This window comes from Tympanuchus pallidicinctus, unplaced genomic scaffold, assembly GCF_026119805.1.
Source record: "Tympanuchus pallidicinctus isolate F22 unplaced genomic scaffold, pur_lepc_1.0 scaffold1, whole genome shotgun sequence".
Taxonomy (NCBI): Eukaryota; Metazoa; Chordata; class Aves; order Galliformes; family Phasianidae; genus Tympanuchus; species Tympanuchus pallidicinctus.
In genome coordinates this window covers 19,199,557-19,219,496 of record NW_026294618.1, presented here as the reverse complement: position 1 = coordinate 19,219,496, position 19,940 = coordinate 19,199,557, and the positions used below count along the sequence as shown (strand labels likewise).

Here is a 19,940-nt window from a genome sequence, read left to right as displayed (position 1 = left end):
AATATCCAAAGGTAAAAATGTGGAAAATATGTGTCTAGAACAGGATTTTATTACAAAAAGGGTTTGGTGTTTTTTCTTTTTTAATTTTCTTTTAGACATAGAATTACTTGAGTGTCCAAAACAATGCAGCAAAGGTTGGAGTTGTATCAGTGAGATATGCATAATTTTCTAGATGAAAAGAAGAGGTATGTGTGTAAAGGTATCCCCTTTCTACATTAAACATAGGCGTGCATAGCTGCTTCTCTCCAAATGGCCTTTTGTCAGCGCTGTTCTTTAAAGGCACATACAATTTAAGTTAGGCCAGTTGCCTCTCTGTATTAGATTTCTGTCTGAGAACTGTAATGAGATGGTTCTTTTATTTTCATTGTTTCATCTGCAGGTTATTATGTTTGATGAACCATTATTTTTGAAGATAGACAGGCGTATGTCTAAGTTAGACCACTAAGAGCTATGGAGTCATTTATCAAGCCTAAAGGATTAAGGCAGTAAGAGTTGTTAGCAAAGGTTCCTGCCCATAGAGGCTCGAAATGGGAGAGCCTGAGTAAAGTAGCAGAAGAGAAAGGCTACTTCAAGATCTAACATCTTGGAGAGTCCCATTTTTGGGATATTTATTGTAGATGACCTGCATTGCAGAGACAGGAATCTAAAACACAGTAACAAAATCCTCGTGTTAAACTCGTTAATGCGTTTAACAGAACAACAGAAAAAGCTGACAGGGCTGGGCCTTTAAAGGCTAGGACTGAATATTAGACCTCTGTTTACACCATGGCATTTCCAAGCATTAAATATTGGTTGCAGAGGCTCCTAGCTTTGGTGCAAGGACTAGGCATGGAGAGGTAAGGTATCTGAAGGCACCATCCGTGGCTTGCCTGGTTTTGTCTGATGCTATTGCCAGTACCAGTTGTTTGCAGCATACGTAAGGCTAGTCTGCCACAGAGATGGAAAGCTGAAGTTAGCTGTCTATGTATTTGTAACATAATTAAAATAGCATTTGTTTGTGTATGAGAGTTTTCTTATAATCTGTACACACTTTGTTCTAACGGTGGAAAAAAATACATATATAGAATCATAGAATCATAGAATCATAGAATCACCAATTCAATTGCTTTTCTTATGGAGCTATGAGGAAGCCTGTGGCTTTTGGTAAGATCAGGTGTTGGTTTGGGAAGAAGTGGGCAGAGCAGTAAAGAGCACTGGATTATGGTGAACACAGTCTTCTTGGTATGTGCCTGGTATGTCCATATCCCACAGGTGAGAGCAAGGAGAGCTATAGAATCCTTAGAGTTGAATCCTTAGACCTCTGAAGGCCATCTAGTCCAACCACCACAGCAAGATCAGGTTGCCCAGAGCCCGATCAGCCTCATCTTGAAAGTTTCCAGGGATAGGACATCCACCACATCTCTGGGCAACCTGTTCAGTGCCTCACTGCCTTCACTGTAAAAGACTTTTTCCTTATATCTTACCTAAATCTATCATCTTTAAGCTTGAAAACATTTCACCTTGTTCTTTCACCACAGACCTTGCTAAAGAATCTGTCCCGTTCTTGCTCAGCCTTCTCTCTTCAGAGGTCCCCAGAGCTGTGCTTAAATCTGGATCCCTGTTTGGATCCCAGCAAAATGAAATGGAGTGGACAGAAAGTCTAGGTAAGATCTTCCTGGTAGTCCTCAAGTGGCCTGCTCTGTCTGCTGGCCCTTAGTATCTGAGATTGTTCAGGAGTGAGTGTGGAGGTGGGTAAGAAACACAGACAGGAGAGCAAGAGATGGAAATACTCCGTGGCTGACATATAGTGGGACGAGCACTGACTCTCCTGAACTGTGGAAATTGTGGGTTTCTGCAAACAGGGATGTTGGCAGTATTTGTGTTTTCCTACCTGATTTGCACTCAATTCATAGGGGATATTATCATGCATCTTTTAACACCTATGGGGGCATACCAGCTATCATCTGTAATTGCTTAAAATGTCAAATTTATACTAATTTGTACCAGTGAGTTCTACAGAAAGAACAAAGTGTAATAATAGGTGATGAATTAGCCTTCACTTATGTTGACACTACAATTTTCTTTTGATTGTTTATGTATTTCATAATGCATTGTATTTTCAATGTAACCAGGTTATCAATAATAGACTGTGCCATCCTTGCTAGACTGCAAGAAATGACAAGCAACTTCTATGTTCTGTTAGGCATGTGTGTTTGCATTTTATAGTCACTAAACATATTACCAAAAGAAAAACAAGCCGTAACTTTTTCTTTGAGGGAGAGGGATTTAAACCCTCAATACTGTTGGAAATCTTTTTGCTGGGATGGTTAAACTTATGGCCTGAATGTAGAGAGCAGACTGTAATGCACCCCGTGGTGCCTGTGTCACATCTTGCTGCTGAACCAACACACGCACCACCCCCTTCTGTTTGCAAGGCCGTAAGATGTACTCTGGTGAGTTTAAAAACAGGAACAATTGTGCAAAGCAGGTAAAATCTAAGGAGTTTCGTAATTCCATGTCCTGCCTGTTGTGGTCCCTTCTAGCAATGACTGCTCATTTCAGTTCTGTCTACTGAAACCACTTAAAGTGTTTGCTCAGCTGCCTAGATTTCCCATGTCTCCCTGCATAGATTCCCTATGTCACCCTTCTTATATATGATAGATGAACATGCAGCCAGCAGCTCTTGGCTGCAGGAGAGCACCCAGGAGCCCAGCTGCACTCTTCGACATCATTTCTCAGCTCCTGCAGACCAGCAAGGTTTTGTGCTCTGTACTCAGCAGGAAACAGCTCTGTCTGCAGTCACCCAATGTAGTCTTTCTCAAAAGGAGAGAGAGAGCCTCTGTGCTGCCAGCTGCATGGCACGAGAGAAGTGGGACTGTGGCTGCCCATCAGCCACCTAAGCAGTCAGAGCTGGCACGCACTCTGCTTAAATTCTGTAATGCACATTTATGAGTATGTTTACTTCTCTGCATAGGTTCAAGGTGCAAGTTTCCGGGGTTGGAAGGAAGTGACATCTATGTTCAATAAAGATGATGAACAGCAATTGCTGGCCGGATGCAAGTCTCCAAAATCCAAAGGGTGAGTTAATCTGATTGTTCTATCTGCTGTAAAAATACACAAACTGGAACAGAAAATAGCTCTGCAAAACATTGAAGGAAGAGGCTGAAAAGCAGTAGTGTTCAGCTCCTGGAAGTTAAATCACAGAGAAAGGTTTATGTGCATTTCAGAGCTATTCATTGTAAGTTAAACACTCGTAAAGCATGCTGTGCTAGGAAAGGATGGTACTGTTGATAACCTATTTAGGCATGTCAGGAAGAAGAGGGAATTCAGCTGTGTAAAGGTTTCTGAGTAAGAGTCATCTGTGACCTCTTTTCTCTTACCATTTATTTACAGTTGAGCTTAGCTTCTTTAACATGCTTTACTTCCTTTATGAAGTCTTGTCTGCACTTGTGAATGCCAAGTGATGTAGCTGTGTCAGGTTCTGCAGATCTTCCCTTTTGAAGCTGAAATGCTCACAGGGCAGTTCTGTACTGTGTTGTGGCTACGGCCCTTGTCTGAACAGAGAGACCTCTTCCCAGGGCTGACTGTTTTGCTATTACAGCAGCGCGTAGAGTTTACGTCCATACATTGCCTGATTACATTGGTCATGAGCAGGAGGAAATGTGCCATTCACCAGCTCCAGCCACATAAAGGTTTTGCTAAGACCTGCCATTGTATGTTTTGTTTCCAGTTGGCATCAAAAAAGATGCATTTCAGTATGTTTGTGTATTTATGTGCATATAAATGCATATGTGTGTGTACGCATGTGCACATATTTAAAATACATATATTTCCATGTCATTTTGAGCCTCTTCAGTAAGTTCCCAGCTCTAGTTTCCGTACAGTTTTCTTGGTATTAAGATGCTAAGGTTGCTTCAAGGATCCTATGCAATTTATGCAGAAAGTAGAAATGAAATAAACCAGTGAAGAGAGTGGAGGCAGTATGAAGACTGTTACAGTAAATATGAAAGGAGGTTTGTAGTGCCCTATGGTTATTACTATATGCATGTATTTTATGTCTGGAGGTGTTTTCCTGTAACCACGTGCCACGACTTCTACGTAACTTTTAAGTAAGCACACAACTTTTCAAGTGCTGTAGGCACAAAATACAAGAATAGTGATTGGAGTCTGTGCCTGGCCTTAACAAGTTGACAATTCTACAAATGTTAAGTTCACTGAAGGAAAAGCCCTTTTAAAGATATTGGTTCCGTTGCTTCCACTAAAATATGATAGCACTGAACTCCTTAAGCTAAGCTTTTGTTCATGGGAAAAAAATCTTTTAATAGAAATATTCATAGTATTTCAGTGGGTGTTTTATTTGTGGCTAATTTGTATGCTAGTAGTAGATAATGCTTTCAGTATTCTTCTTAGCTCACTGAACCATGAAGATTGTGTGTTTCACCACCAGTATTCAGTCTTTTGCATTCTGTTTTTTGGTTACACCTATAACCTTGTACATAAACTTATTCATGAACATTTGACATTTTGTACCTTTTGTACTTCAAATGCTACTCACTGCATATACAAAATAATTCTTCTTAATATGAGAAATGTATTAGCATAATTAGCCTTTTAAATGTCTCTGAAAGAGAGATTATTTGTATGTATTACACACAAAGGGTTTTTTTTCTCATTTTTGGGAGGGTAATTTTGGAATTTCTTCTCAGAAAAATGAAACAACTGTTTTCAAACTACTGTGCATATCTTTGAGGGGAAAAAAAAAAAAAGTACTGGTCTCTATGAAGTCCTAATACTGTATTTAAAATGTTTTAGGATATAATGTGTAACTGCAAAGGTGGTAACAGGAATATGAAACTGAGGAAAGTACTGAGTGGGTGTTTAAAGCTAATGATAGACAAAATACCTTCATAATAATACTGCTGTCCTAGTGCTGGGTTTGGGATTTGTTTTGATGAATGTCCTAAATTGTTGTAATGCAAACTATAATGCTCCTTACATTTCCAGAGGCACTTCCAGTTCATAGAACCATAGAATCACCAAGGTTGGAAAAGACCTCCAAAACCATCCAGTCCAGCCATCCACCTACCCCCAGTATTTCCCTACTGAACCATGGCCCTCCGTACAACATCCAGGCATTTCTTGAACACCTCATGGGATGGTGACTCACCCTGGGCAGCCCATTCCAGCACCTGACCCTCTTTTCCTAATAACCAACCTGAATGCACCCGGCACAACTTGAGGCCATTCCCTCTAGTCCTATCGCTAGTTTCAGGGGAGAAGAGGCCGACCCCCACCTCACCACCACCTCCCTGTAGGTGGTTCTGGAGAGTGATGAGGTCGCCACTGAGCCTCCTCATCTCCAGACTGAACAATCCCAGCTCCCTCAGTCACTCCTCATAAGGCCCGTGCTCACGTGTTAAGAGTGGGGACTTCTATTATCATAAATTGTGATACTCAGTCCAGATACCTACAGTCCTTATACCTACAGGAAGGTATTTTTCCTGAAGATAACAATGATGGATGTGCTGTCATAGAACAGCAACTGACTTCTTAGTGAAGATGCAGAGCTAGCTTTGGGTAAAATTCAAGGTGCTTCTGTTCTGTTGGATAAAAGCATTCGCTCCTATAAAACATAATTATTTAATTGAATGTTATTAATAACTGTTAAGTGCCTTTTTAAATGAAGAAATTAATCACCTAATTGTTGTTATTTTCTAGAACAAACCTAAAATTAAAGGAAGAAATGAAGTCAGAAAAGAAGCCAGGTTTTTGGGACAGTTTGGTGATAAAGCAGAATGTCCAGTCTAGGAAACCAGATGAGATTGAAGGCTGGGAACCACCACAGATTACTGCTGCTGATTCTGCCAGCGATGCAGCAACTGCTTTAAGTGACTATTCAGCCTGGTCAGGCTGGGAAGATGAAACCAAAGGCTCCACAAAGTACACGAACCTGGCCAGCTCAGGAAACAGTTCCAGGTGGAGTATCAAATCAGCTGGAAAGCTGGTTAGTATTAGACGTCAGAGCAAAGGTAACCTTACTGACAACTGGGAAGAACTGGAATGATGCTGGTGATGTGAAATACTTTGTAGGTAAGAAGAGAAAGGTTCCATGATTTACTTGTGTGTTTAAACCAAAATCAAATCTGCTCAATATTGCACCTTTATACAGTACTTTGTTTTATTCCAATTGTTACAAATTTTTGCTCACCTGATAGTAAATTTTCTTATTACATTGTTAAATAGCTATGTTTTCCACACTAAAAAAAAAAAGTAGAGAATCTATTTTGTGCCTATATTTCACATTCAGACTCTGTGGTTTGTTTGATTGTTGGTTTTACCAAAAAAAAAAAAAGAAAAAAGAGTAATTCCTTAGTGAATGTATACACTGATTGTAAATTTGACTGCCTTACGTAGGAACTTCCACTAGCTTGAGGTCCTGTATGTTTTTTTTTCCTGGTATTTGAGGGTCACTCAAAATTTCAGTTTTGATGCTGTCCCTTTTTAAAATAAGAGTACTGATGTGTAGCTTGCAGGAAGAATGCTTATACTTAGTAGACTGTTTTCCAAATCTTCAGCCTCAGCATATGCTTCAGCTTGTGCACAGAAGATGCTCAACTGTCACAATGTGCTTTGTGTGAAATGGGAAAATATGACTCCAGTGTAATTTGTTCAGTCACGGGAACTTCACCAGTAGTCAGGTCGAATGGGTCTTCCAGAGCTTTTTGTACTGAATGTTGTTTGACAAAGCTGAACGTGTCAGTTTTTAAGATGCATGCCATGCCAAAAATAGAAATGAGTGTGAATTTGGAAAGTGGCTGTGGGTAGAGTGAAAGATCTCAGTGTTCAGTATGCAGAGTCCTGAATCCGTTGATAAGTCTCTTCTTATGGAAGGATACATTATTTCCTTTTTACAGTAGCTGGTCCCTGTTCTTCAAGCAACTTTGTTTTGTACAATTTGTTGATTGCCCCTCATCCTTCCCTCCATAAGCAGTGATTGAAATGGACTGGCATTTTCAAGACAACTGAGCCATCACAAGGCTGTGCATGCACGCAGTTTCTGAAGCATTTTTGCTACAAAGCTCTGTCTTATTTGCTACTGATACTTTCAGTTTTGGTAAAAGAGGGTGAAGTGTTAATCTGGAGATTTGAAATGTACATAGAATACTTAAAGTGCCTCTTTCTAGCATATTGTCTCTCATCAGCAGTGCAGCCAATGTCAGATCCAAAGTTGGTCTCCATTTCATTTCTATATAAACCTATATAAACACTACTTTTAACATCCATGGAAAACAGATCAAACCAAAAGTTTCATGGCAGACATGAACAGAAGCCTTTTCTGTCCTGTTTGTAAAACTGATATAACTGAACTGAAAAGCAGTGTTGACTGTCTAGCAATGTGGCCAGTACAATAGGAAGGTCAGGTTAGTATTTGAGAGAAAATCAGCATTTTTACAAGGAAATGTATATCTTTATATTTAATAGATATCCTGTAAACATATTTTTGCAAGAAGCTTATGCTTGTGAAAAGGGATGCATGCAGTTTTCTTCTAAGCTTGTACTTTTTTTCTCTTACTGCCACATTATTCCTTTCTCAGTGCTCTCTTTCTCCTCACTCTTCCAATTCATGTAACATTTTCTGGCTTATGGTTCCTGCATAGGTATTCTTTGGAGTTTCCTGTTGAGGTGAGCCTGGAGAGACGTAACAAAATGGATTTTTGTCTTTTTTTTTTTTTTGGTTGAGTTTAATAGGATGTTAAAAGATATTGTTCTTAATTTTGCATAGAAGAGCATCAGTGTTTTGTGCTACAAAACAGGATCTTGTAACTGGCAAATGTATTATAAATTGGCATTATATATTAAAAAATACAGAGGAGAAAGAGTTAGCATTTATATTGAGTTATTTAGTCTGTGAATAAACTCTGTTATTTGCCTTTGGCAAGTGCATATGCTGAGGTTAATTATAGGAAAGCATTAGGGTTCTGGGGTAAAGTATGCTGCATTTTATAGTTAATGGAATACCCTCTAAGCCAAAGGCATGAGCTGGTGTTGAGTTTGGTTGTTGGTGCTGACCTAAAAGACCAGAAGGAGATCTGCTGGCAGCCCTTGGGATTTTACTCTCCAAGGTGGGCTGAGAGCTTTTAATTTCCCTCCTGAAGAAACTATTTATACTGTGACCAGTAAAGATTTTGCCTTGCACATTATACTGTCAAGTGCCTGTTTCTCACCTTGGTGATGTGTTTGATGCACAGCTTAACTGCAAAATATTTTGATTTGTTTTTAAAGTTATGATAAGGACTATGCTCGTGAAGCTGAAGTCTGCAGAAAACAAAATTTATCTGAGTGGGAAATCGAGATGTGTAAACTTAAGGTATGATTTATTGATGGAAGGTTTGGTGTGCTTTCTAAGTGATATTTCCTCAGAAAAAAAAAAAACAAAAACGTTTTAAGGATGAACGTTATTAAATTTAATATAATTTATTGTTATGATTTGATGTTATTTGTCTTGAGAACTCACTGGTGTGAGCTTTTCTTTTCTTGTGTTTTTAAACTTGTCTGAATTCTCAGAATGGGGTCCTCTTTTCTTTTACCTTCTTTAGATGCTTAACTACATTTACATTTATGGGCTCAAACTATACACGGCTCCATATGTGGAATAAGTGTAGAATATGTCCCTCAATATTTGTTTTGAAATTGCATTTCAATCTATGTGAAATGGTTTAGAAGAAGATAGCATTGAGATTGTATAATAAGATTGCACAAAATAAAATATAGTTTATATTGCTTTCTCGTAGCCAATCTGCATGATTGTTGGCGTGGTTTTAACGGGAATTAAAAGCTTTGTGTGGCTGTAAGTAGTCACTTAACTCTAAGCAAAGTTTTTGGAGTATTTTTATTTATTAGCATCATTTGCAGAAAGAAAAATAGTATTTTCCATATGAATAAAGATTTAGTTTGAACTGAAATGCCTTACTCTTTGATCCTTTGTTGCATTTTGTTGCCATCTGCGTGGATGTAAGTTACGTTGCTGTAGGATGTGACCAAGGAAGGAACAGCTACCTTTGTGTAAACCAGTGAGTCATAGCATTTTAAAAGCTACAGCATCCTGCATTGAAAGCGTCACCCATTGGTTTCACACTGGGAAGAATTCAGTAGTTCTGACAAAAAGAAAACATTCTGCTTAACTTTATTTATTGGTTTAAAAGACTCTTTTTTAGTTTACTGGTTGTTATGAAAACCTGGGCAGAGCAGGATTTTTCCTAAATATTTCACTATCCACTTTTAAACCACAGGACCCAGAGTGCTTGTGCGTATGCTGGCTCTATAATGAGGTGAAACCCAGACATCCTGCACTGTGACAAAAGTTAAGTACAGCTGCTGATACCAGTAGATAGGTACAGAAAGCCTGTTGTCAACTTCTTGTTCTTCCAGTCCAGTTTGAAAACTTTGGGCCATCTAAACTTAGCAGAGATTGTTGAAGTTGAATGTTGAATGCTTATAGAGTTATAGAATCATTAAGGCTGGAAAAGTCCATCTAGTCCAAACACCAGCCCAGCCCTGGGCTGTGGCTGACAGTGGTTCCACCATCTCCCTGGGCAGCCTGTGCCAATGCATCACCACTCTTTCTGAGAAGAAATCTTTCCTAAGCTCCAACCTGAACCTGCTCTGGTGCAACTTAAGGCCATCACCTCTTGTCCTGTCGCTTCTTACCAACGTGGATGAATTCCCTGAAAGAGATGATATTATTCATGCAGATTGCATTCTTCGGGAATAAAATTCTTCCATAGGGATACCTCTGTATTCAGGCAGATCAACTGCCTGGGCAGGGAGAGGGAGGAGAAGGATCATAGAATCATAGAATGGCCTGTGTTGAAAAGAACCACAATGATCATCCAGTTCCAACCCCTTGCTATGTGCAGGTCACCAACAGCAGACCAGGCTGCCCAGAGCCACATCCAGCCTGGCCTCGAATGCCTCCAGGGATGGGGCATCCATCCATGCCTCCTTGGGCAACCTGTTCCAGTGCGTCACCACCATTACCCACTAGTACCTGCAGCTGCCTTCTTGTTGGAGCTCAGGAAAGGATGTACGTTTCCTGGCTGTGGTGGGATAAGGAAGCTGCCAAATTCTGTTAGCACAGCCGTGGTGAATTCTGCCTGGCAGCTTTCTCAGCTTCCAAAACATTCTGTAGTGCCTGTTCCTGTACATGAACATCAGCTGACAGTACTCTGTCCTATCTCTGTAAAGAAAGTCTGATGAGAACATGAATGGACTTGAGATTTACTTTTTTTACATCTAAATGATTCTCGATTTTATTTTTGCCCAAATGCCTGCTGGTTGGATTCTGATGTGCGTGCAAGTGCCTGGGAAATAAAATCAGCTCTGTCAAGATGAAAAATAAGTTCTTAAAAGGCTTAGTCATTGGTGGTAGTTTGCAAAGGCTTTTATTGTTTGTCTGTCTCCCTTAAAAAATATATTCTTGCAACGTGAGTGCTATGTGCCATACAAGACATGGAATGGAGCAGAGAGGCTGACCACGCAAAGATGTAGAACTCAAAAAACAGAGTTGCATTTATTGTGGCCTCCATCAGCACAGTAACACTGAAAAAGAGGTGCTGCTTCATTGCAAAGCAATGAAGAGTTTAAAGAAAAAAATGAAGTAGGGATGAAAACAGTATTAATAGAGAATGATATGAAATATACAACAAGAAATGAAGCATAAGGAAAGTTTTCCATAAGATACTTACAACTCTGTACTGCTGATACTGAGTAAAGGAATACTTGTGCTGTATTTAAGAAGAAAATTCTGTTTCGAGTGTGTACTATGAGCTGCTAGAAAGCTGCTGTGTTCTTTTCAAGTGCATTACATCTGGTGAAAGCTTGGCGAGCACTGAAATTCTTGTGCTGTACAGAACTAAATAACACTAATGAAAGCTTAATAATGCATTTTGAAATACGAGCTTTCAATTGGAGGGGAAGAAAAAAAAACAAAAGCATTACTCTTTGGAGAGAGAAATGAGTGTCTGTGTTCTGCAAGACTCGTTTGTCCACTGCTGAAAATAATGGTGGTATTTTGCTTTCTAGTACCTCTAACACCGTGTTGAGAAGGCTGACTGAGCAGCTGAGGTTGAATACTTTTCTCCAAGAATTGGCTGTTACAATTATTTGGGGTTGTATAGTTTGCCTCAGGGGCTTCAAGTTCTCACCAGGATTACACTGCTAACTGCTCCTGGTATTGGAAAGACACAGGAAAATGTCGTTTCTGAAGAAGGGAAGGGAGTCTTGTTTATGCAGAGTCCAAATATGTGTGCAGGATAATATTAACTATTCCTTGCTTTGTTTTTGTACTTGTTCCTTACTGGCAACTGAGGCAGCTAAGGCTTTCTTTGTCACACATGCCAAGAGCCTGTGATTGTGCAGATCGCTGCTGCTTCTCTCCTGACAGACACCCATTTGTAGCAGACTTGCCCTCAAGTTGCATGCCTGTAAACAGTTTATCTTCTGAACATTTGGGCAGAAACTTGGCAGCCAACATTTGACAGGACAAACAAAGGAAAACAAATCAAGCATCACTTCCCATTAGGAAGTAAACTATTGTTTGATAGGATGAAGCACAAGATATCCAAAACTGCCAGAAGTCATACTGCAGAATGCAGTTACACTTTACGTAGGATTCATTTGAAAATTAGTGATTTTAATTTTTATTCAATTTTTAAATGTACCATTGCTTGACTAAGGTACAACTAATCCTATTGTCTGCCATATATATATATATAAAGTCCTCTGTGTAGTCACAGGCATTTACGGAGGTTTAGCAGGAGTTGGGCCCTGTGGTGCCTGTAATCCTTTGTGTGCCTGTTGGTACAGCTGAAGAAATTCTCATAAATCACTGCTGGGTGGAGGGAAAAGAAAATATCACCGGTGGGTCTTTATAACAAGAAGATAAGCCACGGCTGTCTCATGTTTCCTGAGCTGTTCTGCCATGTCTGTGCAGCACGGCTGTCATGCTGCTGCCTACTGGGCCAAGTGCTGTGGCAAAGCAGCTGGCCATGAGGTTATGCCGCAGGAGCTGAGCTCCCAGCTCACACAGCTTTTCCCATTAAAACAGGTTTTCCCATTAAACAATACAATCCTTGGCTGTAGTGACCAGCTGGGAAGGAGGTCCCCTGTGCACAGGTACAAGATGTAGGTCTTGGTGTCTAGGCTGTCTTTTCAGGGATGGAGATGCCTTGAAGATTAGTGCTGCATAACCCATGGCAAGAACTTCTCCAGATTCAATCTGCATTACCATTTCTGTAGATGAGACTTAATTTGTCCACAGGGTGCTACCACGATGATCAGGGAACTGGAGTGCTATAGGGAGAGGCTGGGAGAGCTGGGACTGTTGAGCCTGGAGGAGAGGAGGCTCCAGGCATCCCATCGGTGCCCATATGGGAGAGTGCAAAGAGGATGGAACCGAGCTCTTTATTGTTGTGTCCAGTGTCAAGGACAAAGGCAGTGGGCACAAACACAGGAGGAGAGCTTCAGAAACTGCCTGGATGTGGTGCTGGGCACCCTGCTCTGGGTGTCTGCTAGAGCAGGATTTGGGCCAGATGGATCCAGACAGCCCCGCCAACCTCAGCCAGGCTGTGACTCTCTGCTTTAGCTCTCAGTTATTAAATTCCCTTTGAATATCTCAGAAAGTATGGGACGTTTTCTGATTCTTGTCTCTTTGTTGTTGTCCAAGTGAACTTTCCCCATAACTCATTTCTCATTAATTTAACTTCTGGTCATTGTGTGCTCGTAATCTATTGATTAGGCTGGCTTTCAGCATTTGTCTTTCATTTATGTTTTCTGGTATCTCACATGATTTTGATAATTCCTCACTAATGTCTGGATATTTTTTTGTTTCCCTTAGTGGAAGAATTACAGGCTGGTGGTCACTTTGCTGCTTTGTTTGTGTTTTACTGCCTTTCAACCTGTATACCTGACAGTCTGGGAAGTGTTACTTGGGACTTGGCTTGTTTGGAATTGATGGCTCTGTGCCTGGCTTCCCCTCCTGCTCCCAGCATGATGCTCTGCGCAGTCAGAATCACGGAAATGGTTGAAAGGGTCCTCTGGAGATCATTGAGTCCAATCCCTGCTAAAGCAGGTTTCCTCCAGCAGGTTGTACAGGTGGGCATCCAAGCCAGTCTTGAATATCTCACGAGGAGGACACTCCACCACCTCTGCGGGCAGTCTGTTCCAGTGCCCCGTCACCCTCACAGTAAAGGAGTTCTTTCTCATGTTCAGATGAAACTTCCTGTGTTCCAATTCACGGCCAGTGCCCTGTCTTCTTGCTTGGCACCATAAAAAAAGTCTGGCTTCATGCATTTGGCTCTGACCTTTCAGATATTTCTAAGTATTGATAAGCAGCTACACACAACTTTAGAACTTTGGCATTATATTGAAGCGTACCTTTGCCAAAATATTATTTTGATAAACTAAGAAAGTTTTAAAGGAATACTGTCAAGTTAGAAAACGGAATACAGATTTACAGCTTGAAAAGTATCTGGTTGTAAATGGTCTAAAGAGAACCTTGTCTGAGAGCAAATGGGGTCTGACACTGGAGGGAGGGAAGTACCTCAAGCTTTAGCAAGTGAAATTATTCTTCTTTTATTACTTGGTTATAAACTATAGAAAAACAGCCTTCAGGTGGAAAGCATATCTGAAAATTGAAGTATTTCAGTAAACTTAGAATTAAGTAGCAGCTCTTTGTGTTCACCCTGGAAATTGTAAGAAAGGCTTTGAGCTGAAGGCACAGTGACTACCCATCAAGTACAGCAAGTAAAAAGCTGAACGTGTTTTATTCATACTTGCAGAGGAATGGGCACATAAGCCTGCAGGAAGTAAGCACTGTCAGCTTAGTGCCTGAAAGGGAACGGGCCATGAGAATCAAAGGCAGCATGGGCTTAGTGGTACTGACCTCTGCCACGTTCTGAACCCTTCCTGTCCTCGGGTACAGTGCTAAAAGCTGTGAAGGTCACCTTTCTCCTGCTGAAATTTGCAGAAGGGTAGGATTTACATTCCCATCTTCTGAGGAGCAGGACCTGGACCTTGCAGCTGAAAGCACAGTGGGCAAAAGCAAATAGCAGAGCTAGCTAATACCTGAATATTCTGAGCTGTAATTTAGCAACTAGTTCCAAGCATTGTTTTTTTTATTTAATGCTGATATTCTTTATATTAAATTGCCTGCCTTAAGTAGATATGAAGGCCAACACACAGAAGGGAAAAGAGTGGTCCCTCAGCCCCCTCCCTTAGTGGCACACACTCCCTTAGTGCACACTTGGTTGCACTGGGTGTGCACTGGATCCTTTGTGTGTGTTGGTCATGGTGCTGTGATCCTTCCAATAACTGAGTGTAGGCTGGAGGAAATGAATGATTCTCTGCAAGTGGAGTAGGTTCAGCAGAAAAGGCTGAGGAAGGAGGGTTCCATGAACATTACCCCGAAAAGCAGTGATTTCTCACTGGCTCAGTGCCCCAAACTGGCTGGCTCTGCAGCTGTGTGGGTGCTGCCATGGGACAAGGCCAGAGAGGGTGAGTGGGGCAGCTCAGGCCCAGGTGGGGAGTGATCCCTGAGGAGCCCACCCTGCCTGGTGCTGAACAGGGCGATGTGGAACATGGCATTGATTTGTTCTGCTAGCACACCTCAAATGCAGATTCTGAGCCAAGGCATCTGGAAAAATAATGTTTTAGCCATGAAGAGTGGGGGTAAAATAGGAACTCTCATGTACTTAGAGAGAAACGAGCTCACCTCTTCAACTTTTTCCTGTAAGCACGCAGGAAGCAAGATCCCAGGTTTATATGCTTGGCCTTGCAGGAGAGAAGTCTCTCTCTGAACAAAATTGGAGCACCTGAGACAGTTTTCAGTTCATCTTGGTGCTGGACTTTGCTACCCTTCTGGAGTGCCTTCTTAGGCACTGAGTTTCCCTATCTGTTTAAGAAGCTGTGCAGAACTTGGTTTGTTACATGTGGGTTACAGAACTTCCACATACAGGATTCTGAATTACCTATTACCAATTGTGTGAAACTCCAAGAGTTGTGATAAACAAAGCTTTTGTGCCTAAGAAACAGCTCACTAAATATTTAAATAGATTGTAGATCTACTTCCAAAGCTCAGTTTTGCTGTGTTAAAAGCTTTTAATGCTGCTGACAGTGTGACTCTGCCCTCAATATCTTCTTTGTATAAGATTAGAAAATAAGAGTAATAGCCTTGCCCTTAAATGCTTCTTCTGAGATGTCTGCACATCTCCCGTTTCTGAGGTTAGCAAATACATTAAAAAAAAAAAAAAGTTCAAAAAGCCATTTTACGGGCTTTTGGAGCTGAGGCACCTCATGGCCAACAGCATGCTTTTGCTTCCAAGGAGGCTAACGTGACCCAGGCTATATCAGGCTAAGTTGCAGGAGCATGGTGACCCTAACTGCTGGAGCTCCTCAGTACAAGAAGAACATGGACATACTGGAAAGAGCCCAACAAGGAGAGACAAAGATTATAGAGAGACTGAAGCATCTTCTTGTACATTGTTCTGTTATTTGTGTGCAGAGATGAAGTCAAGATCTTTCTGCAGTGATGCCCAGAGCAAGAGGTAAGAAGCACAAACTGGAGCACAGGAGGTTCTGTCTAAAGACCAGGAGCGCTTCTGTGCAGCAACAGAGCTCTGGCACAGGCTGCCCAGCAGCTGTAGAGTTTCGTCCTTGGAGATCTCCCAAAGATCCTGGATGTGGTCTGGACAACCTGCTCTGGGTGTCCCTGCTGGAGCAGGGCTGGGCCAGATGGACCCCTGTCAGCCTCAGCCAGTCAGCAATTCTCACACACTCCCGGCATCCTCAGCATCCCTGGAGGTAACATGCTGTTGGTGGTGGTCTTCGATTAGAGATCATCAACAAGCATGCTAGAGGGAAAGCTCAGCACTAGTTAGGACCTTTCTTGTGAGCAGGGAGTGGTTACATAGATTCTTACAGGAAAGTCCACAAAGAGTAGTAAAACCTTAACCATCTTTAAGAAGTGATTGATGAGCAGCAGTCACCAACCACTGCAAGGGTACACATACTCCCTTAAGCAGGAAAGCAATTTGTAAGAACAAAGAGGAGCTGCAGCTTCCTTGGCAGGTTGAACAGCTGCAAGGCTAAGCATTCTTATGAATGAATGGCACAGCTCCACAATTTAAAGTCACAATAACCACAGCAAACAGCTTAATAGGAAGAAAATTAACTACAAATCCCTGTGTTGAAAATCTTATGATCAGCAAACTCAGTAGATAAGAGTAGTAGATGACTGAAATTTTAGTGAATAAAACTATCTTCCAAGGAAATAAATACTCTCTTCTTCTTGCACAGCCTAATAACAATCTATCTGTCCCATTAGACAAACAAATGCTGATACGGTCTTTACTGGAAAGCAACAGTACTTGAACTACTTGCATTTTTCTCATTCCATTACCAATTACTACCAAGAGCAGGCTATAGAAAAGTCTTATTATAAAATTCAAATGGGTTCATTTCAATGCAAGACAGATTTGAAGGAGTAATAAAAAACATGATTTATTACACTGTGCAAAACTAGATTCAGAACAAGGAACTGCAGAATAGAGTAAGTTTTATTTTTCTGTACATTACCTTTTATTGATTAAATTTCATCAAGAAAACCAAAATTCCTGCAATTTTTTTCCTGTACCTCTTTAAGCTTGGCAATTCCTTTTGCACTACAGATTAGAATAAGATGCTTCCCAGGGAATTTATTTCCTGATTCACCTAGCAGAAGGTGCTCCTGCTCAGACTAACTTCCAAGATTTCCACAGCTTGCAAAGTCAGGTTAGAGCCTCAGTTTGTCCCACTGTGTCCTGCCGTAGTCTAGAAGCAGGCAACTCCACTGTCATTAAATTCCAGTAATGCTGTCTTCTTCTTAGAAGATGAATTGATGCAGTTGCATTTGTAGACATACTGAGCAGTCTAAAGGAAAGCTGTAGCAACAAGTACAGAAGTCACTTCCAGTAGCCCCGTCTCTGTTTTCAGTTATGGAATATGCTGAGATAGGTTACAGATTTAATAAAGTCCTCTTAGGAAAATAAATATTTTTGCATAACATATATATAAAAATTGGTCAATTTCCTCTATTTGTATGTCCACCCACAGCTACACTTTATTCACTAGCTCACAATGATTAATGCCTTGTTGGTAACTGGTTTGACTCCAAGGGAATTATTAGCCTGCTTTTTATAACAGTGCAAGTTACGTGGAAATGTTTTGGAAACAGTGGCCTGAAGGAAGAACAATCAGCAACAACAAAAGTCATTTGGTCCTGAAAGGATAGTTTAACTTCATGAAATCTTCATAATTCCCTCACATAATTTTAACCAGTTATTAAGGCATCAAAATGGATTTAAAATTGAGATTAAAATTATCAACAGATTTTTCAAAGAGTTCTTAATGTCCTCTCCTCAGCTTTTCTCTGCTGAAAAACACCACTTCAAGTACACCTGCCTGATAAGCTCCCCATCTCATTTTGAGCCACAACAAAACAAATACACTGCATAAATAGCATAACACGTCCTGCCCGACTCCTCACAAAAAAAGTGACCACAACACAGGAAAACAGCTACTGAGCATCTCAAAATTTGAAGAGATCAATGAAATGCTGAGGAGATACTGGAGTGAGGCAGGTGTTTGGGTCACTGGCTGTGCAGGGGTGTCCCGAATCCTGCAAAATGAAGGAGAATATGTAAGCTTCTCTTCATATCCACGATCCCTCTATTCTTTTAAATTAAAAAAGGAAAGCAAAAATTCACATACAGCAACATGCAACTGCTTACACTGTAAACAAAGTGATAGAGGCTTGCGTTTTCAGTAACTGGTTCTACACACATGCACAAACCTTTTACACTGAACTCTTATGAAAACAAGCCTTTCCCATTTGCCTGTTTTGTTAGACAGCTTCAGATCTCAGGAAAACCTACTCTCCTCCCTTCAAAAAGAGCCTGAGTTGGAGCTCTTGGAGTTAAAATATATATATATATATTTTTTATTAAATGCAATTTGAAGAGCCAGTTACTTTTCTGAGTTTAATTTAACTCTAATGAAAAACTGAAATCAACCACTACTTCAAGGGAAGTACAAGCTCCTTGATTTCCAAGTGAAGGGCAACAGGCACCTCCCTGCAGTGAGCAGTATGTTTGATGGTCAGGCCAACAGAAGTTGTCATTTTCTTTCCAACATTTTTCTCCTCTTTCATTCCCATCTTTCCCCCAGCTGAAATCACTTTTCTACCTAGGCAGCTATAAGAAGGTGGACAGGGTATACAAATTAGTGCAAAGTGAGGAACTGTCTCATGAAATTACACCAATGGGTCATGATGTGATAGAGAGCACAGAAATCACAGAATCACCCGGGTTGGAAGGGACCTCAAGGATCATGTAGTTCCAACCCCCCTGCCTAGCAGGGCCACCAAACATACATATTCAGATCAGGTTGCCCAGGACCCCGTCCAACCTGGCCTTGAACACGTCCAAGGACGGGGCATCCACAACCTCCCTGGGCAGCCCGTTCCAGGGCCTAACTACTCTCCTTGTGAAGAACTTCCCCCTAACATTCAAGATGTTAGGATGTTAAGTCAAAGCCATTCAAAATGGATAAAGGAAAGATGTGGAATCTCATACAACAAAAAGGAACTGAGCTGCCCTATGGAAGGCAGAGTTCACAAGCAGCTGGGTCAGCTTCAACCCATGGTATGACAGTTTAAACCACAGCTTTCTAAAACAGCCTGGGAAAAGTGCAGCCGTTACTTTAAGGCTAGAGATTGTGTTCTGTAGCACACTGAAAGGCCAATTTAATCTACTAGCTTTTGAACTGGAAATGTCAAATCATAGAATGGCCTGGGTTGAAAAGGACCACAATGATCATCTAGTTCCAATCCCCCTGCTACATGCAGGGTCACCAACCAGCAGACCAGGCTGCCCAGAGCCACATCCAGCCTGGCCCTCAATGCCTCCAGAGATGGGGCATCCACAGCCTCCTTGGACAACCTGTTCCAGTGCATCACCACCCTCTGTGTGAGAGAACTTCCTCCTGACATGTAACCTAAACCTCCCTGTCTCAGTTTAAAACCATTCCCCCTTGTCCTATCACTATCCATCCTTGTAAACAACTCTCAGTGAGGTTTTCTCATGACAGATTCACCTAACCTCGTGCTTCCTTTAACACTTTGGAAAACTGAATCCAACACAATGAATTTCAAATAATCAGACAGTTATGAATTATGGTGAATTTCAATGTTTGATTTTGCACCTTACATGGACCCCTTTACAGGAATGAAATTGAGTTGTAATGAGATGGCTCCAGACAGTTCAAAGTTAGATAGAGATTAAACAAATATCTTGATTAATCAACACTGTAAGGCTCAGAAGTTGTCATTCCAGGTTTTAAGAGGCTTCTCTCCTTTTTCCAGTGTCAACAAATTTGCCACATAGGGCAAGAAAGCTAGAGTGAGGAGGTCAAAAACCACTGAAGTCTTCATTCCTTCTATTTCCATGGGAAATGAAATTATACACAATTTATCTAATAGAAAAACCTGGAAATTGAACATTTCCTGTTTGGTATTTTCCTCACATAAGTTTGTTAATCATGTCATACTCCCTACCACAGACTTGCAATACTAAAGTGGAATAGGCCAAGCATATGTTTGAAATAACACTGCTTTTCCAAAGGGAAATTACTCCATACATGCATTATCTGTGTTTTTTCATTAAAAGTATAGATGACTACACAAAAATAACATGCAGCATCTCCTCGACCTTCCACACCTATTAATACTTGCTTTAGTAGCATTTAATTGAGAGAGCAGCTGGCTCTTAATGGGGAAAAAAGAATGAAAGAAACAGGCAATCCCACCTGAAGTCTAATCCATGTAGGGAAGGAACTGATGAGAAAGGAAGTACTACTTCTGCTCAGCT

The 19,940-nt window shown here is 41.0% G+C and overlaps 2 protein-coding genes across 8 annotated transcripts in view; one reads left to right on the top strand and one right to left on the bottom strand.

The window, feature by feature from the left end:
- The window catches only part of TDRP (testis development related protein), a 28,496-nt gene extending 19,554 nt beyond the window's left edge, over positions 1-8,942 (top strand). For both annotated transcript variants that reach the window (XM_052697907.1, XM_052697897.1), the window contains 2 exons: positions 2,954-3,057; positions 5,698-8,942. In XM_052697907.1, coding sequence (XP_052553867.1) covers positions 2,954-3,057; positions 5,698-6,043 — 450 coding nt within the window. In that variant the 3' untranslated portion in view covers positions 6,044-8,942. The remainder of the gene's footprint in view (positions 1-2,953; positions 3,058-5,697) is intronic.
- FBXO25 (F-box protein 25) overlaps positions 1-19,940 on the bottom strand; it is a 653,677-nt gene that overhangs the window by 608,543 nt on the left and 25,194 nt on the right. For 5 of the 6 annotated variants that reach the window (XM_052697583.1, XM_052697572.1, XM_052697564.1 and 2 more), the window contains one exon: positions 16,511-17,692. In XM_052697583.1, the coding sequence (XP_052553543.1) occupies positions 17,603-17,692 (90 nt within the window). In that variant the 3' untranslated portion in view covers positions 16,511-17,602. Of the gene's footprint in view, positions 1-16,510; positions 17,693-19,940 lie in introns of those variants that run through there. The other variant, XR_008209965.1, reaches the window with a different exon arrangement.